The sequence below is a fragment of the Marmota flaviventris genome, chromosome 12, assembly GCF_047511675.1.
Source record: "Marmota flaviventris isolate mMarFla1 chromosome 12, mMarFla1.hap1, whole genome shotgun sequence".
In the NCBI taxonomy this organism is placed as follows: Eukaryota; Metazoa; Chordata; class Mammalia; order Rodentia; family Sciuridae; genus Marmota; species Marmota flaviventris.
The window spans coordinates 37,055,406-37,077,338 of NC_092509.1; the positions used below are offsets into that span (position 1 = coordinate 37,055,406).

The 21,933-nt window shown below is 37.6% G+C and overlaps 1 protein-coding gene across 1 annotated transcript in view; it reads left to right on the forward strand.

The window, feature by feature from the left end:
- The window catches only part of Cubn (cubilin), a 275,809-nt gene that overhangs the window by 160,421 nt on the left and 93,455 nt on the right, over nt 1–21,933 (forward strand). Inside the window, exons 32-39 of the mRNA XM_071619663.1 lie at nt 291–450; nt 1,985–2,098; nt 3,909–4,019; nt 5,291–5,419; nt 6,272–6,404; nt 15,548–15,753; nt 16,597–16,781; nt 17,886–18,078. Coding sequence (XP_071475764.1) covers nt 291–450; nt 1,985–2,098; nt 3,909–4,019; nt 5,291–5,419; nt 6,272–6,404; nt 15,548–15,753; nt 16,597–16,781; nt 17,886–18,078 — 1,231 coding nt within the window. The remainder of the gene's footprint in view (nt 1–290; nt 451–1,984; nt 2,099–3,908; nt 4,020–5,290; nt 5,420–6,271; nt 6,405–15,547; nt 15,754–16,596; nt 16,782–17,885; nt 18,079–21,933) is intronic.

The following is a 21,933-nucleotide window of genomic DNA, read 5'->3' on the forward strand; positions in this document are numbered from 1 at the left end:
CACAGTTGGCCATCTGTGGACAGAGACCTCTGTAACCACGAGGCAAAAATAAATTTTTCCTCCTCTAAGTTGTTCCTGTCAGGTATTGATTTTTAGTCACAGCGACAAAAGATTAACTAAAACTATTCTCATGAACCTAGGTATATGACAAGACAATAAACTAAAGCCAGTTTCACTAGTTCCAGCAAATGAGTGGGTTTCCACTAGCTCCCCAAGTGCACATGGACTGAGGGCCTCACAGAAGAAAGCCTGAAGTTCTGAACCAGTTTTCCCATCTTCTATCTTTGCAGACATATGATGGTGTCAGCTCTGCAAGCAGCCGCCTTGCCAGGGTATGTGGAAGACAGCAGCCGACTAACCCCGTCACCTCTTCGGGGAACAGCCTCTTTGTGAGATTTCAGTCTGGCCCTTCCAGACAGAGCAGGGGCTTCCGAGCTCAGTTCAGGCAAGGCAAGTACCCTGTGGTTCCCCAGACATGGGAGAAATTTGTTAAGTGGCTTGTTGGTGCTATAATAAAATGAGACAAGTCCTCAGAAACCAATCACCGCCTCCCACTCAACATGCAAAAATTTACGTAGAACTAGGAAGCTATGTCTCATAATTATTCCAACTGCTGGTACTTTTATCCTTGTCTAACTTAGATGATATTGATTTCCCAGGGATGCGCATCTCTCTCAAAACTACTGTGTAATTTCAAAAAATTTTCAGACTAATATTTAAAGGTACCACTACTAGTAGAGTCAGTGTTGTGTCCACTGTTTTTTATTCTAGAGTCACTGATTCTCAGTGTTTCCTCCAAGACCTTTTCATCCATTGCCTTTCATCCCATCCTTTGTACAGATTAACCTTTTATCCAGCTTCAGCCATAGAAGGAACTCAGAGCTGGAGGGATGGTTGATTGGCTCCTCCTTGGTGATGCTTTTTGGGTAGACGATTTAGATAATTCATTTCAAACTAACTTTTGTCTGTTTATCCATTACACCCATTTCAGCAGACTTGCTTGTATTTTATACTAAAGGGCCCTGGATGGGGAAAGTTCCTGAATTTAGATCTCCCAGCCATGGATGGTAGACTTTGGAACAAGACAGACTGTATCCATGTGTCTCAATAATTTTTTTTAAGCGTCTTAATTTTTTTTTAACATTTAATTATTCATTTAAGTGCTGCTTCAGATTGAAAAGTCCCCACTAGCTCTTATTTGGACTACTATAACAGCTTCCTCAAGCTCACCCACCCCTTGCCCCATCTTCCTCCAAGGCTACTTGCAAAAGCCTTGCTCCATTCACACCATCGAAGGTGCTAGTTTCTGCCTTGTCTCCACAAGCCTGGAAAATGAAGCCAAAGCTTCTCTCCAGATGTTAGCCAGAGGTCCTACAACCTGCCCTGTTCTCTTTGCTGCATCACACTTGACACCCCACAACCCTCTGAGCAAACACTTCTTTGGTGTCTCTGCTCAGACTGTCTCCTCCCTGGACCACTAGTCCTCCCCCTCCAGGAGCCACTGCCTCCTAGGCGACTCCTCTTTTGCTCTCCAGTAGCAATACTTTCTCCCTCTTCTGGGATTCCCACCGAACTTTGAGATAGTGTGTTATTATTCTTAGGAAGTCTGTTCGACCAATATTTTCCTTAACAGAAGAAGTCATCTATGAATAGCTCATCCCTATACTTATAATTTACGAGTGGACAGAGTAAGCGAATCAGGCCAGAGTTTTGTTTGAATGACTCAGACAATCCATAGCCATTTAATAAGCTGTTCTGTGCCTCTTCCCCACTTCCTGTAATTGAAGAATATCGTTGTAAATGTTAAGTGTGCTCCCATTTTATGATGGTTTATGTGCAGCTTCCTTGGCAGAAAACTTCCCCGGCATGCATTTCAGAAATAAGGGGAAAAAAATCATTTATGTTTTCCTTCATCAAATAACGGTTTTGTACAGTCAGTAGAAATCAAAAGTACATGACACATGTGTGTGTTTGTATCCCCCAGAGTGTGGAGGCCGCATCCTCACTGACTCTTTTGATACTATTTCCTCTCCATTGTTCCCGGCCAAGTATCCAAACAATCAAAACTGCAGCTGGATCATTCAAGCCCAACCTCCGTGTAAGTAACAAAAATGAGAAAGGAAAGGTGTTCGGGCAGACGTGTCTGTGGGAAGTCAATCTATGAGTAATGTTCTCATCTGCTTGGTGGTGACAATTGATGGCCTTCCCTCTTTTCTTTTGAAAGTCCCAGTTACTGATATATACAAGAAAAAGCATTTCCTAATCTGACAGGGAAGTAATTTTTACTGATTCATCTTAATGTAAAAGTTGTTTGTTTTTTCGTTGTTGTTGTTGTTTCAAACTTTCAAGGCCCTAGCAACATTTGGGGGGGAAAAATAATAAACCTATATAACTCTGTTGTCTTGATTGGCACGTGAGACTGAGAATAAGCAAACATAATTGATGGTTTTGACATGTGTGCCTCAAGTATGGTAGAAGCTCAAGACAGTTGCTCTATGAACAAATGATGAATGCGAATCATAGGCTGCAGAAATACCTCACGGTTCAAGAATGCAATGCCACAAGCTTATAGATCTTCAATCCAAGTGGAAACTGATTATAAACCTGACCTCTTCTGCAATGTATATAATTTAAAAATCTCAGCAGGGGCCTGGTAGAAACACTCAACAGGTGCTTCTTTTCTTTTTTCTTTTTTTTTTGGAATCTAGAATCTTATTTTTTGACCTGGTAATGGTCTGTTGTTCAGGATTACTGTTCACATTTTATTGGCAGAGAGAATTAGGAGACTCCCCCAGGCAACACAACAAAACGACTACAAAGGGGATGGGGCCATTATGAATCCTGTTGCATGTGAGCCCTGCCCTCCTTTGAGGTTTTCAGCAAAAAATTTTTATGATTTCAGACACAATGTGGGAAAGTCAATAGCTTCTCTGCTCAGTTCAGGAATTAATGACCTATGTGAAAATAGGCAAGTCAATTAAACTTATCATCCCCCAGTACAAAATGATTTACAAAATGGAGTGTTTGATTTAAATATTATCTGACACTTTCCTTCATGGTGTTAAGAGTTAACAAATCAACAGCATCTTTGTTGATATGCATAAGATGTGGGGGCCAGTAATCCTTAGCCAATTGCAGACTGGAGAGGGTAGAGCCCTAACTGAGCCTGGAGAAAGAAGCCCCCTGCCTTGAGCTCAGCAGTTTTGTGCCTAAGGATTATTTTCTAATGAGTTGTAAAGCATTTAGATGAAAGATCTCAGTGCTTCAAGGACAACAACAGGAAAAGATCCTATTCTGAAGATTAGGGACCCTGGAAGAACAACAAAAGGAAAATGTACCCGGCACTTCATGTTCTGCAAGTAATTCAAAGCTTTCTTAATAAATGACTCTGAACCTCCAGGGCACTAGCTCTGGCCTTAAAATAAACCTGAGTGGGCTACAATGTGTTGTGCCAGGGAGAAAATAATGTCTCATTGACAAGTACATGTAAAGATTCAAAGTTTCTGGAATCTGTTCTCCTGAGAAAAAGGCTGAGGAGAGGAACATGGTAAGGACAGATAACAATGTGTAATGACTGGAGTTTCCAGCAAGGCAGACCCAGAGTTCCTGGGAGAGTCTATCCAAGAGCCCTGTTATTTACAACTACCAGCATTGCAGATTCTACAGGCTCTTTCAAAAACATTCATTGTGTTGATTGTGTTGCTCTTCAAAAGAAAATCCTTGAGGAGAGAAGTTGTCCCCTCCCCCCTCTTTTCTCACTCAACCACTGGGCAAATCTGCTAGATTTCTTACTTCCCTGCTGGAAGACCCTCAACTGAGATTATCCCAAGTGAAATTTCTCTGTGTATGTTTTTTTTTAGCAATATGTTCAACAATAATCTCCCCCCCACCCTTTTTTTTTCTTACAGTCAATCATATTACTCTCTCCTTTACCCACTTTGGACTTGAAAGCAGTACAAGATGCACACACGACTTTCTAGAAGTTTTAGATGGCGATTACTATGATGCACCCCTCCGAGGTACTGCAGTGCATACTGAAATACAGCTGTGGTTTGGGCTGTCTCTCGTTTATGTACCTACATATTTATAGGTTTCCACTCAAGCCTAAATGTTTCTAATAAATATGAAGAGTAGCATGAGCCAAGTAAAGGTAATTAGAGGGTAGGAAAGCAGGATTTAACGTAGGATTCAAGAAACTCAGCTCACTTAAATTCAAGGATATGAATAGTTTGTGTGTCTCTGTGTGTGTGTATTTTTTTTTTTTTTAGAAAATTTAAAAATTGCAACTGCCTGAAATAGTAGTGGAATGAAGGCCATTTCAGCATTAGAATTGTCAGGAGTTTTTTGTTAATATTCAAAAAAAAGTTCTTACATTCACCTAGATCCTGTTTCTTTGTCCTCAGTGGAAGCAAAAACAATTTTTATTACTTAATTAAATTAAAAATTTGTTTAGACATCCCAGTAAAATTAAAATGTGCTGCTAATTTTTTAAATGTCTTCAAGTAACATCATCTCAGGTCATTTAAGCTTTCTCTGTGAATTTACTTTTTTTTTTTAGTTTTGTTACACAAACCTCTTTCTGTCAGAGAAGAGATTTTGCTTTGCCCTTTGCCTATGGAGACAATAAAGGGCAATCAGTGAACACCCTATGCCTTGTGCACACCTCTCATTGAATTGCCTGAGATAATTGTCCATAAACATTTGACCAAAGATGAGAGTGTGCTCATTTATCATTTTAACAAAAACTTATATACCATGCTATGTGAATACTATTCTAAATACTCTCTGAATAGGAATTCAATCCTCAAGCCCTTAGGATACAGGTTTTAGTATTTTCAGCTTACCCCTTTTCATACGGAGAACCAAGGCACAGAGCCTGTACAACTTGCCTCATGTCTGGTAGCTGGTAAATGGCAGAGCCGAGAGTTGAATTCTGGTCATCTGGCTCCAGCTTCCACACTTTTCGCCTATAGTTCCTTGAGACTCTGAGTAATAGTGCATTAATTGTGCAGGTCCCTACTGTGTCTTATTTTAGTACATTTGGAGCCAAGACGTCTGTTTTTTCTCTAGCCCTCTCTTATTCTTTATCTGTGTATCACCATCTCTCCTATGCTTGTATTTAAACTCTATATTAAATGTTTAGGCATTGCCTCAAACACCAACTCTGACTTAGATGGTTCTGGTCGTGACTTCTCTGTGTGCTTGGGTCTCTGGTGATTCTAGTAGGGTTGTGCTTATGACCTCTGCCAGATCACCGTTCATTCTTCTTGTCACCATCTTTGTTACTTAGGACGTTATTGTGGCACCTCCATGCCCCACCCCATCACATCCTTCAGCAGTGCCCTGACGCTGAGGTTCGTCTCTGATTCTGGACTGAATTTTGATGGTTTTCATGCCACATATGCTGCATCCACATCGGGTAAGAAACTTTAGCAAATGGCTGGACTAGGTCAGCATGAGTGCGGTGGAAGTCCTGGGTTTGTTGTTTAGGACTTTTTCAAAGTTGGGGGCTACTTTCCTAAATCACCTCTCTGGCTCACTTGACCTTCTTCAAGTTCTGGGAATACTGGGGAGAAGGGGCTGGAAACTTGCCTATCTTTTTAGCCCCCTACCTCATGATCTCAGTTGACTTGTTGACCTGTGTCCTGGTGATGCTTGTTGCGTTGGCCCCTGGCTGCCAGCATCTAATGGCACCTCCATCTCCTATGGATGGACAACCACATGGCTGTTCTGTCTCCTGAGCCTCGATGCTGGGCTCAGGCAAGGTATGGGTATTGACAGGGAGGGCAGGGTCGATGAAGCAGATGGAGAGGAAAGGAAAGAGACCATGCCGCCTTGGGCTTCTTAGCCAGGAGAGGGCTGTTTCAACTCTCAGTCCTGGGGTACTAAAAAGCTAAAGCCCAGCTAGAAGGTGGGTGTGTGTGTCCAGTGTTCTGAGAAGGAGAAGCTGGAATCTGCCTTCTCTTCTAGGCCAGGGTAGAAAATAATCTTGTTCAGAAAAACCAAATGGTTGTAGGGTTATTACCCGGGTATAGTTCATGGGGAGAAAAAAAGATTTTAGAAAAAGTGCAGAGATCCCTTCTGATCCAGCCAGTGTGGGGCTCTTGGTTTCCAGTTTCTAGAATCTTTTCCTTATATAGGGCACGGGTTTTTGTAACTGAGATGGAGATTCCAATCACTTAATGCTGGTTCCAGTGCTCTCTCTGCTCTGTCTTAACTGGCCAGCACCCATCTTTACTCTGACACTCCCTTTGTTTTTCTTTTTTTCTAGCTTGTGGTGGAACCTTCCACATGGCCGAAGGCATCTTGGACAGCCCTGGCTACCCTGAAGTTTATCCTCCTAATATGGAATGTGTCTGGAACATTGTCAGTTCCCCTGGCAACCGACTCCAGCTGTCTTTTATGTAAATCCTTTTTTATGGGGTATTGTTTCAGTGCTAATGAATCTGCAGGAAGGAAGCGCTGTTACTAATAGGATGGACAACTAACAGCACATGTGTCCAAGCAACTGCTAAAAGGAATACAGTGGGAACTTTAGGAAATCTTTTTTCATATTTCCTCTGTTTTAGTCATAGTTTGGGTTATAAATAGCGTTAAGATTCTCTCAGGAGTGGTTCTAGCGTCCTGCCTGACATTACCAGCATTACATTCTTAAGCTTTTGGTCCATAAATTTGGGAAATATTTATGTTCAGAGAACTATACTTTTTTTATCTTTTGTTAGAATCAGGTACATTGGTTCTTTCAGAGCATCGCTAACATCCTCTCTTCCAAGGGAGAGCTCCATATCAACTAAACTTCTTCACTCCCGTGCCTTATCCCTACCCCAATCCACTTTGCCCTCTTTTACTATCAAAAGAATGAGTTTGGAAATTCTTTTGGAACTTAGTAGTTGATTTGCAAAATCACTCTCGTGCTTCTCTTTGAACTCTAGCACTTTTGGAATAGGGACGGACTATGGATGTAGATCAGTAAGATCCTGTCACATTCCTAGTCATCTTACTTAAATGAAACAGGAATAATAGTATCTCCCAAAAGTGGATGTAAAAAAACACATGGTGTGTGCAACAGGATTTTTTGATCAACCAATACAGGGGTACTGTGGTGTGCCACCTTGCTAATGGATGCTTAACAAATGCCTGGGTGAGGATAATTTGGTATTTAAATTGCCATTTTGAATTAAAACTGTGCACCATATTGTAGTGATACATATTATTGGGCTATGGTTGGAATTGCTAATTCTGTTTTGAAGGCAATACTTTAAAAAAAAAAAAAAAAAGAGAGAGAGAGAGAATTTTTTAATATTTATTTTTTAGTTTTCGGTGGACACAACATCTTTATTTTTTATTTTTATGTGGTGCTGAGGATCGAACCAACGCCCATGCCAGGCGAGCATACTACCACTTGAGCCACATCCCCAGCCCAATACTTTTCTTAATGTTGAGATGAGAGGGTTGTTTTCAGGATACTTTCCTATTTATTCAAAAGTCTGGCTCTTCTTAGAATCTGTGCAGCAAGAGCTGATTAAAAATATGAGACAACAACTTATTTGTGGACCAAGTTCAAACATCTCAAGTTGCTTTCTCTAATCCATCATAGTGCCTCTTCAGGGTGCATGTGGCATTGTGCTAAGACAAAGCCACCCTCTGCATGCCTGAAAGGCAGTACAAATTTAGACTGCCACAAGGGAAGGAGATTTTAGCTCCTCTTTGTCTTTACTGAGGCACAAAATTCAGTATGGGACAAACCTATGTATATAATTTTTACCTGACATCTTTATCCCTTTATTAAGCAAATGCTTATCAAGACTCTAAGCACATAGTAGGCACTTGCTACTCCCATGCTAGATGCTTTATTGATAATGATAAACAAAACATGATGTCCTTACGGTGAAGTCCAGGGTCCTTCCTGTGGCTTAGTAGGCCTCATACTTGCAGATAAAATGACTTTCCTCTGGGTCTTCACCAAATTCACACTGATGGCCACCCTGACATTCAGTGGTTGTCAGAAACCCGGCTATGTACTAGTAATGTTTAAGAGAGATAAGATCCAAGTTCTTGATGAATTATTAATAAATGAACATCAGAGGCTTTTTAATTGAAACCTCAAAAGATGAATTTCATCTGTAGCGTGGTCATAAGAGCAAGCTTCTAAGACCACTGCTAGGATTAAAGATGTCAAATTTGAAACGTATAGCACAAGTGTGTTGCTCAGCGTTGGGTGAATGTTAATTCTCTCAGTCTCTGCCATTTCCAAAATATCTTCTCTGCTACTTCACAAATAAATCCAAATGGACAACAGTGGACTTTCCTAATGGAAGATGGGAGCTTATGTATTCAAGCGCAAGTTTCATCCATTTTACTGTTTAACGGACCCTGTGTCTCAATTGCTGTGCAAAAAAATCATAGCAACTCAGCTGTTTCCTTGCTCGCCTAGAAGAAGTTAATTTTGAGTACTTTGTGTTACTTGCTTGAGTTTTATTGTTAAAATGAATTCTGTGGAAGGCAAGTGCTTTTTTACATGGAGATGGTAATAAGAATGGTTTCATGGCAAGGCTTCTGAGTTATTTCTGCTCTGATCTAAACTGTATCCAGATGGATACTTAGAAACTTTCCCCCTGGAGCCTGTGAGAAGCATATGAGAAACATATGAATCACATCAAGTTCTCAAACACAGGGTTTGGATTGTGGATACTGTGGTGGTAAAATTGAATAGAGAGAAAAACTGGAGAAATTATGGTTGGATTTGCAACAAAAAGAGAAGGGAGAAATAAAACCTAAAAAGGAGAGGTTTTTTTTTTGTTTTGTATTTTTTTTTATAAAGCAGATATTTAAAGGAATTAGCAGAAATTGTATTTTCTGCTTGCAGAGTACTTTTAGAAGATGATTGGTCTTGGTTCAAGAATCTGCATGAGATAACGAGAAACAGTGATTGTATTATTTTTGTTCCACATTGTATTTTTAACTAACGATCTTAGCCAAAAGATAGGTTTGTTTATGAAAGGTACTGGCCTAAAGCAGAGATTTACAGTAAATATAAAGCTTTTGGAAAAGTTAGTTTTTTTTTTCCTTAGGTACTGGGGATTGAACTCAGGGGCACTGACCATTGAGCCACACCCCCAGCCCTATTTTGTATTTTATTTAGAGACAGGATCTCACTGAGTTGCTTAGCACCTCACTTTTGCTGAGGCTGACTTTGAACTTATGATCCTCCTGCCTCAATCTTCTGAGCCCTTGGAGTTATAGGCATGCACCACTGTGCCTGGCTAGTTTGTTTCTTACAGATATTGACCTACCATGATTTCTACCATGATTCATGAAATGTCTTGCTTTGTTTTGTTTTTGCTATTTAGCACTAGATTATAGTACAGTGCTAGAAAACACCTTCACTTTGTGATCTGGACAGTTAGGCAAAGCTCTACTGTGCCTATTGATCACATGGACTCTCACTAAAATTAGTGTTCCCTTCCAGTTAGTTAGTGGGACCTGATTGTTTATTTCAAACAAACTCTCTGGTGATGCTGATGCTGCAGGACCATGTATGGCATTTCGAGCAGAAAGATTTTAGAGGTCATTTCATGCAATTCCCCTTCTGAGGAAAATAATCTCCCTTTCTTCCATTTCTGCTTTCTGAGAAGCAGAAGAAAACAATTTTATCACATCTTGCATTTTGATAATATTATGGGTAGCAAACTTGAGCATGGATTTAAGCAGGAAATCGGCAGTCTCCCTAAAAGATGGATTTAGGTCATTTTCTTGCAAAAAAAAAAAGTGATTGTAGGTATGCATTTCATATTGCAAAACACAAGACTGTCAAGGGAATAAAGGGAGGCAAGATAAATACATACTTTGCTTTGCCCAATGTGGATATGTCCTAATTTCTTCGCTTCTCAATTATTAGTCCTCCTTTGCTGCTAAGCCTGCATCTAGAATATAGTCAAGATGATCTGTCTTGTAATGACCCACTTACTGGGATCTTGAGAGCCACCAACTCTGTTTTTCTGGTTAAGAGATTTACCAGTGCTGGGATCTGGTTTGAGAAGCGGGGGTGGTAGAACAAAGCGGAATGATCAGCTTGCTCCCATGCTCTGGTTAGCAATGAACATTGGAACATGAACCTGATTCAGAGCCCGTGGAGGGCCTCAGGTGGCCGAGCCTCCCAGCTGGTTGCCCTAAACATTTTAATCCATTAGCTGGGATGGAGGCCCAGGGGAGCCCTGTGCTGACCTCAGACACTATGGAGTTTTACCACACACCATTTTCAGCACTGACTGAAAGATACAGCACATTTTCTATTCTTGAGATATTTTAGATTTTTTTTTCCCCTCCTGATGGATTTTTATCTGTAATCTTATTAAGCCATTTAAGCCATTCTTTCTTGGTCTTGTCCTGCCTCTTAGCCAGTCTCCCTCCAATAACTTAAGGAAAAAGAATAGTTTGTACTTGGTTTCCTCTTTTGTTTTTTCTCCTTTTTACTAATTGGATTATCTTTTTCTTTAAAAATTACTTTTATGTAAGAAAAATGTTACAAGGCAGCAAAATTTCCATCTGTCTTTCTTTACCTTCTTGTCACAGCAGTAACCCAGGTCTTGGATGTTACACGTATCATTTCTGTACATATTTCACCCCTTTAATATATATGGGTATATCCAACCCCACTGCATGGAGCACTGCTTTCTGTTTTACATTTTACATGCATGGAACCACACTTATTGATTGGACTGGAATTGCACTGAATTTATAAATTAATTTTGGAAGATTTACCATCTTTATGATCGTGACACTTCACATTCTTGAACTTGGGCTATCTCTCCATTAATTTAGGTCTTTTTTATGTTCATGGATAAAATTTTAGGTTTTTTCCATAAAGGTCTAATAGGTCTTTTATTACATTTATCCCTAGGCATCTTATTCTAAATTGCTATTGAAAACAGCATCCATTTTTAAATGACAGATGTAACCTGGTGTCGTTCCTAAAATAGCCCTTTATTGTACTTGATTTTTTTCCTGCTAGAATTTACCATCGCCTCATTGTATATGTATCTTTCCTCCTACCTAGAATAAGCTCCCTAAAAAAAGAGGCACAATGTCTAATTTTCTTTGTTATTCTGTCCCTAATCCCCATGACAATGTCAGGCAGTATAGCAGTCAAAGTGTGTGTGTGTGTGTGTGTGTGTGTGTGTGTGTGTGTGTGTGTGAGAGAGAGAGAGAGAGAGAGAGAGAGAGAGAGAGAGAGAGAGAGATTTTTTATTTAATTAATTTAATTTTATTTTTCACAAATGGAGCACTTTTCATTTCTCTGATTGTTCATGATATAGAGTCACACCATTTGTACAATCATACCCATACATATGGGTAATAATGTTTGTCTCATTCCACCATCTTCCCCCATACACACACCCTTTCCCCTCCCTTTCATTCTCTCTGCTCAATTCAAAGTTCCTCCATTCTCCCCCACCCCATCCCCATTATGGATCAACATGCACTTATCAAAGAAAGCATCTGGCTTTTGGATTTTGGGGATTGGCTTACTTCTCTTAGCATGATTTTATCCAACTCTGCCCACTTACCTGTAAGTGCCATAATTTCATTCTTCTTTAAAGCTGAATAATATAATTGAGCTGCTATAAACATGAGGTGGCTACATAACTGTAGCATGCTGATTTTAAGTCCTTTGGATATAGACCAAGGAGTGGGATAGCTGGGTCAAATGGTGGCTCCTTTCCAAGTTTTGTAAGGAATCTCCATACAACTTTCCAAAGTGGTTGCACCATTTTGCAATCCCACCAACAATGAATCAGTGTACTTTTTCCTCCATATCCTCACGAGCACTTATTGTTGCTTGAATTCTTGATAATTGCCATTCTGACTTGAATGAGATGAAATCTTAGAGTACTTTTGATTTGAATTTCTCTAATGCTAGAGATGTTGAACATTTCTTTTAAAAAAAAATTGTTGATCAATTGTGTATCTTCTTCTGTGAAGTGTCTGCTCATTTCCTTAGCCCATTTATTGATTAGTAGTTTTTTTGATGTAAAGTTTTTTGAGTTCTTTATATATCCTAGAGATGAGTGCTCTGTCTGATGTGCATTTGGTAAAAATTTGCTCCCATTCTCTCTTCACTTCATTAATTGTTTCTTTTGCTGAGAGAAAGCTTTTTAGTTTGAATCCATCCAATTTATTTATTATATCTTTAATTAATTAATTTATTTTTATGTGGTGCTGAGGATCGAACGCAGGGCCTCGCCTGTGCTAGACAAGCACTCTACTGCTGAGCCACAACCCCAGCCCCTCATTGAATTTATTTATTGATTCTTGATTTTATTTCTTGTGCTTTAGGAGTCTTGTTAAGGAAGTCAGGTCCTAAGCTTACATGATAAAGATCTGGGCCTGTTTTTTCTTCTATTAGGTGCAGAATCTCTGGTCTAATTCCTAGGTCCTTGATCCACTTTGAGTTGGGTTTTGTGCAGGGTGAGAGATAGAGGTTTAATTTCATTTTGCTGTATATGGATTTCCAGTTTTCCCTGCACCATTTGTTGAAGAGGCTATCTTTTCTCTAATGTATGTTTTTGGCGCCTTTGTCTAGTATGAGATAACTGTATTTATGTGGGTTTGTCTTGGTGTCCTCTACTTTGTACCATTGATCTACATGTCTGTTTTGATGCCAATACCATGCAGTTTTTGTTACCATAGCTCTGCAGTATAGTTTAAGTTCTGATATTGTGATTCCTCCTGCTTCATTCTTCTTGCTAAGAATTGCTTTGGCTATTCTGGCTCTCCTATTTTTTCAAATGAGTTTCATAATTGCCTTTTCTATATCTAAAAGGAATGATGTTGGGATTTTAATTTGAATCGCATTAAATCTGTATAGTGCTTTTGATAGTATGGTCATTTTTATAATATTAATTCTGTCTATCTAAGAACAAGGGAGATCTTTACATCTTCTCAGGTCTTCTTTAATTTCTTTATTTAGTGTTCTGTAGTTTTCATTGTAGAGGTCTTTCACCTCTTTTGTTAGATTGATTCCTAAGTTTTATTTTTCTTTTCTTTGAGACTATTGTAAATGGGGTATTTTCCTAATTTCTCTTTCAGAAGATTTGTCACTGATATACAGAAATGCATTTGATCTATGTGGGTTGATTTTATATCCTGCTACTTTGCTGAATTCATTTATTAGTTCTAGAAGTTTTCCAGTGGCGCTTTTTGGATCCTCTAAGTATAGAATCGTGTTGTCAGCAAATAGTGATAGTTTAAGTTCTTATTTTCCTATTTGTATCCCTTTAATTTCTTTCATCTGTCTAATTGCTCTGGCTAGAGTTTCCAGAACTATGTTTAATACAAGTGGTGAAAGAAGACATCCCTGTCTTGTTTCAGTTTTTAAGGGGAATGCTTCCAATTTTTCTCCATTTAGAATAACGTTGACCTAGGGCTTAACATAGATAGCTTTTACAAAGTTGAGATCTGTCCTATGTTTCTGTTTTTCTTGGGTAAATACCTAGGAGTGGAATTAAATTAGATGTGTATTTAATTTAACAAGAAGCTGCCCAGTATTTTCTTGAAGTGTTTGTGGGTGTACAGTCCCATCAGAAATAGATGAGACCTCCAGTTTCTCTGCACAATTGTCAACATTGGATCTCATCAGTCTTTTTATTTTAGCCATTCTGATGGATGTAAATAATGTCTGGTTGTCCTAGTAATGGCCAGTCTGATGAGGAGCCACGTGGTGCACTTTCAGGTTCTCATAGGCCAGTCATTCACCTTCCCTTAGGAATGTCTATTCAAGTCTGTCCATTTTTAAATTCATTTGTTTTTTCATTGTGTGGGGAATTCCTTTTATATTCTAGCTTTGAGTCCCTTGTTAGATGCATGATTTGCAAGTAACTTCCCTCACCCTACCCAGTCTGTAAGTTGCCTATTCCCTTTTTTTCCCTCCCTTTCTTTCTCTCTTCCTCCTCCCTCCCTCCCTCCCTGCCTCCTTCCCCCTCTCTTTTTTTCTTGAATAGAACCCAGGGATGCTTTACCACTTAGCCCCATTCCCAGCCCTTTTTATTTTTAAGGTTCTCATTAAATAGTTGAGGTGTTACTAAATTGCTGAGGCTGGCCTCAAATTTGCAATTTTCCTGCCTCAGCCTCCCTAGTTGGGGACTGTAGGTGTGTGTCCCTGTGCATAGCACCTATTCATTTTCTTATGTCTTTAATGAGGAGATATATGTTTGATGAAATTAAGCTTACCAATTCTTTATCTTATGATTAGTGCTTTTTGCATTCTAAGAAATATTTGCCTATCAAAGTTGCAAAGGTATTCTTCTGTCTTCTTCTAGGAGTTTTACGGTTCTGGTTTTTATGTTTACATCTATGAGACATATTAAATTATTTTCCATATATGAAGAGAGGCGGGAGCTGAGTTTTTTTCTTTCTTTTATTTTTCTCTGTTCATAAGGATATTCAATTATTACAAACCATTTTTTAAAATTGTCTTGGTACCTTGCATCATGTTGTATTGACTCTATATTTTTTATAAGTTCTCCTCTGGAATTTTTTTTTCCTATTTCATTCTACTGTTTGTCCACTCTTACCCCAAAACTGTGTTTTCTTGATCTCCTTCAACTTTTTAAATGTTGAGATCAAATTTTAAAAGCATTCATCTAGCACCTGGGTCTTCCAGACTCTATCTGTGTTGCTCATAACAATCATATGACATGGCTGTCATTTCCTATCTGCCAACCCCCATTCACATCACGGTTGCAAGAATATAAGACAAGTTAAATGGGCCACATTTGAACACCAGCCTGTGTTATTATAAATCCTGTCATTTTTCTACCAATCCAGAAGTTGCCTTTGCAAGGAACTTAAACTCTACCAAAAAATATCCTACCATGCCACTCCAGCTACATCTCTTAGTGGCTTCTTGGTGATGCTCAATTTTTTAACCAAACCGGATATCTGGCAGGTTCTACAGTATTCCCCACCCTTTTCTGAACAGGTGCCTTTGTTGGACAGCACTCTGTGCTTTTAATAGGCTAATGCTTACATTTCTATCTCAAAAAATCTCTTCATCCATCTATTACTGAACCCAACAATCAGATGTGATAATGCTGCTTCAAAACTCTTCTGCCAGTTGGTTGGTTTATTTATTTATTTATTTAGCTGGTGCAGGGGATTGAACTCGGGGCCTCTTACAGGCTAAGTATATGCTCTACTATCGAGCTACAATTCCAGCCCGCTCTTATATTATTGCTTTATAGTTCCAACAATATTTGCGATATTATTATTACTGTTATCGTTATTATTATTTCTGTATTCTTGCCCAGTTTTTTCCCACTAGGAGGAAAAAAATCTTTGAGGGTAGCATATTGTCTTTGTGTCTCTTATACAGGCATTTCAACAAATTTGAGTGAAAGAAATATTTTGCTATAACCAAAGGGCCTTGTGATCAAAATTAAAGAAAGTTTTCAAAAAGTGAACTCGTTAACCCAGCATGTGATTCAGGATAACCCGAAAGATGATTCTCTCAGTTTAATCCCTATTAACTTTGTTTTCTCCAAATCAGATCTTTCCAGCTGGAAGACTCTCAGAACTGTAGCAGAGATTTTGTGGAGATACGGGAAGGAAATGCCACGGGTCCCTTAGTGGGACGATACTGTGGAAACTTCCTACCACTCAATTATTCATCTGTTTTGGGGCATATTCTGTGGATCAGATTTGTCTCGGATGGCTCAGGCAGTGGAATGGGCTTCCAGGCTACATTTGCTAAGAGTAAGTTGTTCTATTTTTTGATGGCTCCAAGAATATGTCCTATAAAGTAGACATGATAACAAAATTTTCAGTAATGCATTAAAGAATCCTGAACTCTAAGCTCTTCTCCAATATTGTCCAATATTATAAGGTATATTAGAAGATCTAAAGCATATATGAATGGTCCATCAAGAGCAAGAGAGAACATTCTCAATAGTTCAAATATCTTTTTAAGCTTTAGTTTCTATCTAATGCCAAATTAAAATTTTTATGATATTGTTTTAAAGAGTCTTCTGATATAGTTCAGGTTGGATATATCATCGATCAAATGTGCTTCATTTGATCCCATAAAAACATTTAATATTACTTGGTATTGATTATAAGTGCCTATATATTTGAACTACAGAATATTCTTCCAATAGAATAAAATGTTAACTGTTTTTATTTTTTAACTCAGATTTTTTATAATGGGCTATTCTGTTTGTTCAGTTTCTCTTGTAGGATTTAAAAAGAAAAGCACTCCCTTTTTAAAACAAAACAAAACAAAGCAAAATAGGTAAAGCACCTTCCAGCATCCCTGAGGTCTGGGAGCCCCTTTTCACATGGGAAGTTGTCTCCTATTTTCAGACCAGGCAACCTTTCAAGGAGATGGAATTCCGTTCTCAAAATCACCCTTCTCCAAGGAATTAATAGAGAGTCCAGAATCCAAAAGGGAAGCTATATTTCTTTCAGTAGTCAGAAAGGAAATCACAGTCCATTAGAAGTCTATCCTTTTTTAACATCCCTTGTGTTTTGTTTTGTTTTTTATTTGATCAAAGAGCTATTCTAAGTAGGTCTGATTTACTACTCTGTTTTCCCTCCTAGTATTTGGCAATGATAATATTGTAGGAACTCATGGGAAAATCGCCTCTCCCTTCTGGCCAGCAAATTACCCCCACAACTCCAACTACAAATGGACAGTAAGTGTGAATGCATCTCAAGTTATCCAGGGGAGAATCTTGGAGATGGACATTGAAGCAACTCACAACTGCTATTATGACAAACTAAGGGTGAGTTTCTGTGTACAATGTTTATAATTTTGATTAGTTGCTATTGGTTGGCCCTAAATCATGATTAGTACCTCTGTATTACCCGAACAAAGGTGATTCCAGTTTTATATTTATTATTTTCTATTCTGTATCTAAAGATATTTTGTTTGAGTATTATTGTTATTCACTTATTGGGCTTTGTCTAAGCATGCATGTATGTACAAATTGTTTTTTCTGTCTTGTATCCCATTATCCTGTTTGTTCTCATGTTGGAGTGTTGAAAATGTAAAGGATCATGGATAAATAAATAAATCCAATAATTGGGTGATAATTGCCATTCAGACCTTGGCTACTGTAGGAATAACAGAAACACTATCAGATACCTCCAGACAGGATCCTTTCTTATTCATCTTTGATGCTCTCTGCCTTAAGTAGGACCCTGTACCTGATGGATGTTCAATATACAAGGAAACAATTATTACATAATTTGAAAAAATTAGATTCAGGAGAGGATTTTATAATAACTGTTGTAAATGAAATTGTGGCTGATTACTTGGCAACCATGACAAAATGTGTCTCTAATAGATATTTTAATATTTTAAACCAAATTAAAGAGTTGACGACTTTGAATGTGCTGAGTACTGCAGGATGCGGTTCTTATTTTTGTCACCGATTCTTCTTTCCTTATGTGGAGATTTGACTCTTAGGATGTTTGCACACTTTTTCTCATTAAATTTTTCCTTTTTCTTCTTTTTTCCTAATTGCTCCCTTTGAGGCCGCAGAACACATTAAGTATGATTGTTGAGTAACTTTCCTACTTTCTGCTTTTCCACATACAAATTTTACTATAAATCACCTAATAAGCTATATCCCACAGAGCATGTTTATTAATATAATTCTGCAACAAAGCTATAAATATTTTAAAATAACTTCCTTAAATTATTGGTAATAATAATTTACATCAATGGCATTTCTGTTTTAAACTGAAATAAAATGTTTGCTTATTATTTTTTTATTATAATCAAGTAGCAATACAAGGCATCTTTAAAATTTTCTCTTTTTATGGAGAGAAATACAGGTAATTGTCTAATTATAATATCTCTGATTTTTTTTTTTTACATGCAGATTTTTGATGGGTTGGATATTCATTCCATCCTAATTGGAACTTACTGTGGTACCCAGCCTGAAACTTTTAGCTCCAGTAGAAATTCTTTGACCTTTCAGTTTTCTTCTGACTCTTCAATCTCAGGGAAGGGATTCCTCCTGGAGTGGTTTGCAGTAGATGTTCCTGCTGGACCTTTGCCTACCATTGCTGCAGGTCTGTTTGGTATTGAATAGCATTCTTTTCAGGACTGATATGTGCAGGCCAATATTTCAAAGGGTCCAATCACAAATGATGTCCTTTCTTTATGCCTTCAGGTGTCTTAAAATTCATAAATACTACATTTTGTAAAAAAATTTTCATTGTTTCTTAAAAATGAATGTTTCTTGTTATGATTTTCATATATAGAGGTACTAGATATTCATGAAGATAAACTACTTATAATTTCTAATAACTATTTGAGAGTTCTCTAAAAATTTGATTTATAATACCATAGAGAGAGAGTATGTTGTTAGGATCAACTAAACAGATAGTAACTTTTTCCCCCTAAATTTTATTTCATAAAAAAACACATATTAAAAGCTTTATTAAAAATAATAAAGCTTAAATTTTTATATGTATTAACATATTGAGCATTGTATCATCAGCATTTCTTACTCATGCAATTTTGGCCAGTGAATTTAATTCAACAAATATTTATGGATGATTTGTTATGGATACAGTGAGGTCACTAAGAAAGGAAACCAATATACAATCTCTACCTCCAGGGGCTTAAAAGTAATTGGGAAAAACAAAGTACTTATGTGTAGTTAATAACAGTTGAGTAGTTAAATGATTAGGTAACAAAGCAAGAGGTTCAGTCAGTAAATAAGCAACCATAAAAATGAGCTTGACGTGGACTAGGTCATTGATAGAAATTTCACATTTTGCCTGACTGCAGTGTGCACACCTGTAATCCCAGCTACTCGGGAGGCCGAGGCAGGAGTGTCACAAGTTCAAGGCCAGCCTGGGTAACTTCACAAAAACTCTGATTCACAATACAATAAAAAGGGATTGTGATATAGTGATATAGTGATATAGTGATATAGTGCTTGCCTAGCATGCACAAGGACCTGGGTTCAATCCCAGCACTGCAAAAAAAAAAAAAAAAAAAAACCCAAGAAACAAACAAACAAACAACAACAATGCATCAAGTAGGAAAACATTAGTCAGCGTGTCAGTCAGGAAATGCTCAGTCATGTTACAGAAATACATAATTCCAAACTCTTAGTAACTGAAAACAGGGAGGTCTCTTTCTTGTTCATTGTCCAAGTCCTTCATAGATTGACTGGATGCCTGTCATCATCATCACTGCCTAACTGAGGCTGTTGGAGCTACTATCTGGTACATTGTCTGTGATCATGGCAGGAGGCAAAAGAGCCTGGAATGTCTCAGTCTGAAAGTGCTCAGTGTGAAAGTGACACTTATCTTTTGCTCATAATTTTTTGACTGAAACTGGTCAAATGTCCTCACCCAACCATAAGACAATCAGGAAATCCAACCCTAACAAGTATTTGAAAGTTGGGTGAAATAGAATATTTGGCAGGCAGCGTTAATGACTCAAAGTCTGCTGTTGTGACAACTATCTTTGATAAATTCAAGATAAGGAATATTTCATATGAAGGAAAAAAAATTGAAGGTATCAGGTAACATTCAGCATTTGGATTTTCCACTTCAAAATTGCTCTCTTTGAAAACTTCCATAGCCTGGATAGTACCAGGATAGCAGAATTAGGACCTAGTCCCAGTGTACTTTATATTCTCCCTCTGATAGTCCCAGTACTAGTCAAACATATGGTATAAAGTCAAAAATTTCTGGATTGTTAAACTATATACCTCTGGAAATCTATCTATAAAAGTGATAAAAATACTGGGCAAAAAATGGTCAAAATCAAATTTGGGGGGACTCTAGAAATTAACCAAAGCCTTACAACAAGCTGAGAGGTTTTTTATTCAAGAAAATAGCAGAATCTCAGTGAGAATGGTCACTTTGTGCTATCTTAACTTTTGTAGTCCCATCCTTCCTCCTCTTGCTAGCTGAGGAGTAGCCTCACAGCAGCCTCACAAAGATGGTAGATGTGAAAACCGCAGCTTAGCAACATAGGAAGAGGGCAGAACAGTTTGGGATCTCCAGAAAACAGGCTATCTCCAAGGAATTTCCATTATTTGACCTGTCTAGCAGCTTTTTGGAAAATTTCTTTCTCACATCTTGTCTTCATTTGACCTGCCTAAAGAGCTCACTGTGTAAACAGCCTTACCCTTAGGGTACTTGTCAAAACAATCAGCAGCAGTTGTCTAATACCACAACTACTTGAGGCAGTGATACCAGTAATAGCTAACAGGAAACTGACCAAAAAAGCATAAATGGAAAAACTGAAGAATGAGAGAGATGTCTAAGGCTTTAAAAAACTCTGACATATTTCTGGGGTCTAGAAGACCACACACATGTACATGCCTATTTGTATTCACAAGGAAAGACCCAAGAAGATTCTAATTTCTCACCTCCATATGATCTTGAGTGTCTGTGAAAGTCAAAATTAAAAGCTCAGGCAGAGTTGTAAACTGTCTACTGGAACCTTATTCCAACACACACATCATTCCAAAATTCCTTGGAAATGGAGACTTAAATCTCTACCTAATGATTAGTTGACCAATAATTTGAACAGAAACTCAGTGGCTATATACAACAAAGAATACAAACATTATAGAACTAGTGCAAATAGTCATTAAACTAACAATAACATTAAGCCTTGGATGGTATTAATTTCCAAAGTTCTCTGTTTAAAAATGTCCAGTTTTCAAAAAACAACAACAAAATAATGAGACACAAAGAAACTGGAATGTATAGCTCCCACCAAGGAAAAGAACAATCAAAAGAGACTATGTTGGAACCCAAGAGGTTGGCCTCAATTAACAAAGATATAAAATTAGATATTATAAATATATTTAAAAAGCTAAAGGGGATGATATCTAAAGAATTAAAGGAAAGTAAGAGAATAATGTCTCACCAAGTGGAGATTATCAAAAAGTAATAGGAAAAACATTTTTTTAAGAGAATCAACTAGAAATTTTGCAGTTGGCAAGCATGACTGAAATAAAAATGCACTGGAAAGGCTCAGGACCAAATCTGAGCAAGCAGAAAAAATAATCCACAAACTTGGAGTTCATTGTGATTATCCTGCCTGAAGAAAGGGAATAAAGAAAATCGTACAGAGCCTCAGATACCATCAAGCGTGACAATATATGTATAATAAGAGTCCCAGAAGATGAGAGTAGCATGAAAGAGAAACAAAGAATATTTGAAGAAATTGTGTCTGAATACATCTGAAATTCAATGAAAAATATTAATCGGTGCATCCAAGAAGCCTAACAAACTTCAAGAATGATAAACTCAAAAAGTTCTAGGCCTAGACACAGCATAGTCAAACTGTGAAAGATGAATATAAAGATCTTATCTTGAAGATTCAAAGACTGGGACTTGTCACGTTAAATTTTCAGTGGGATTAATCAAATCCATGAAGACCAGAAGGCAAATCCAAAGTGCTGAAATAAAAAGACTGTCTAATCAAGAATTCTATATTAAGCAAATGTTTTCTTTAAGCACAAATCCAAACACTTCCAGTTAAATGAAACCACAGAATTCATTGTTAGCAGTCCTGCCCTATGAGAAATATAAGAGGGGGCTCTTCAGGCTGAAATTAAAGGTCCTCGTAAATCTTCAGAACCTACTAGTATGGTAAAGATAACTATATAATTAAATGTAAAAGACAGTATAAATGTATTTTTGTTTGTAATTATTTTCTTCTATCATCTTATTTTTAAAATAACCTCATAAAACAATAATTATAAAACTACATTAATGGACTTATAATATTTATAATTTTAACTTGATGGCAATAAATTTCATAAAGGATGAGAAGGGCAGGAATTGGGATATACAAGTTAAGCATTTATAATTTAAAGTGTTCTAAAATCTTAAACTTTCTGAGCACCCAGAACATTTCAGATTTTGCAGCATTTTGAATTTTGTATC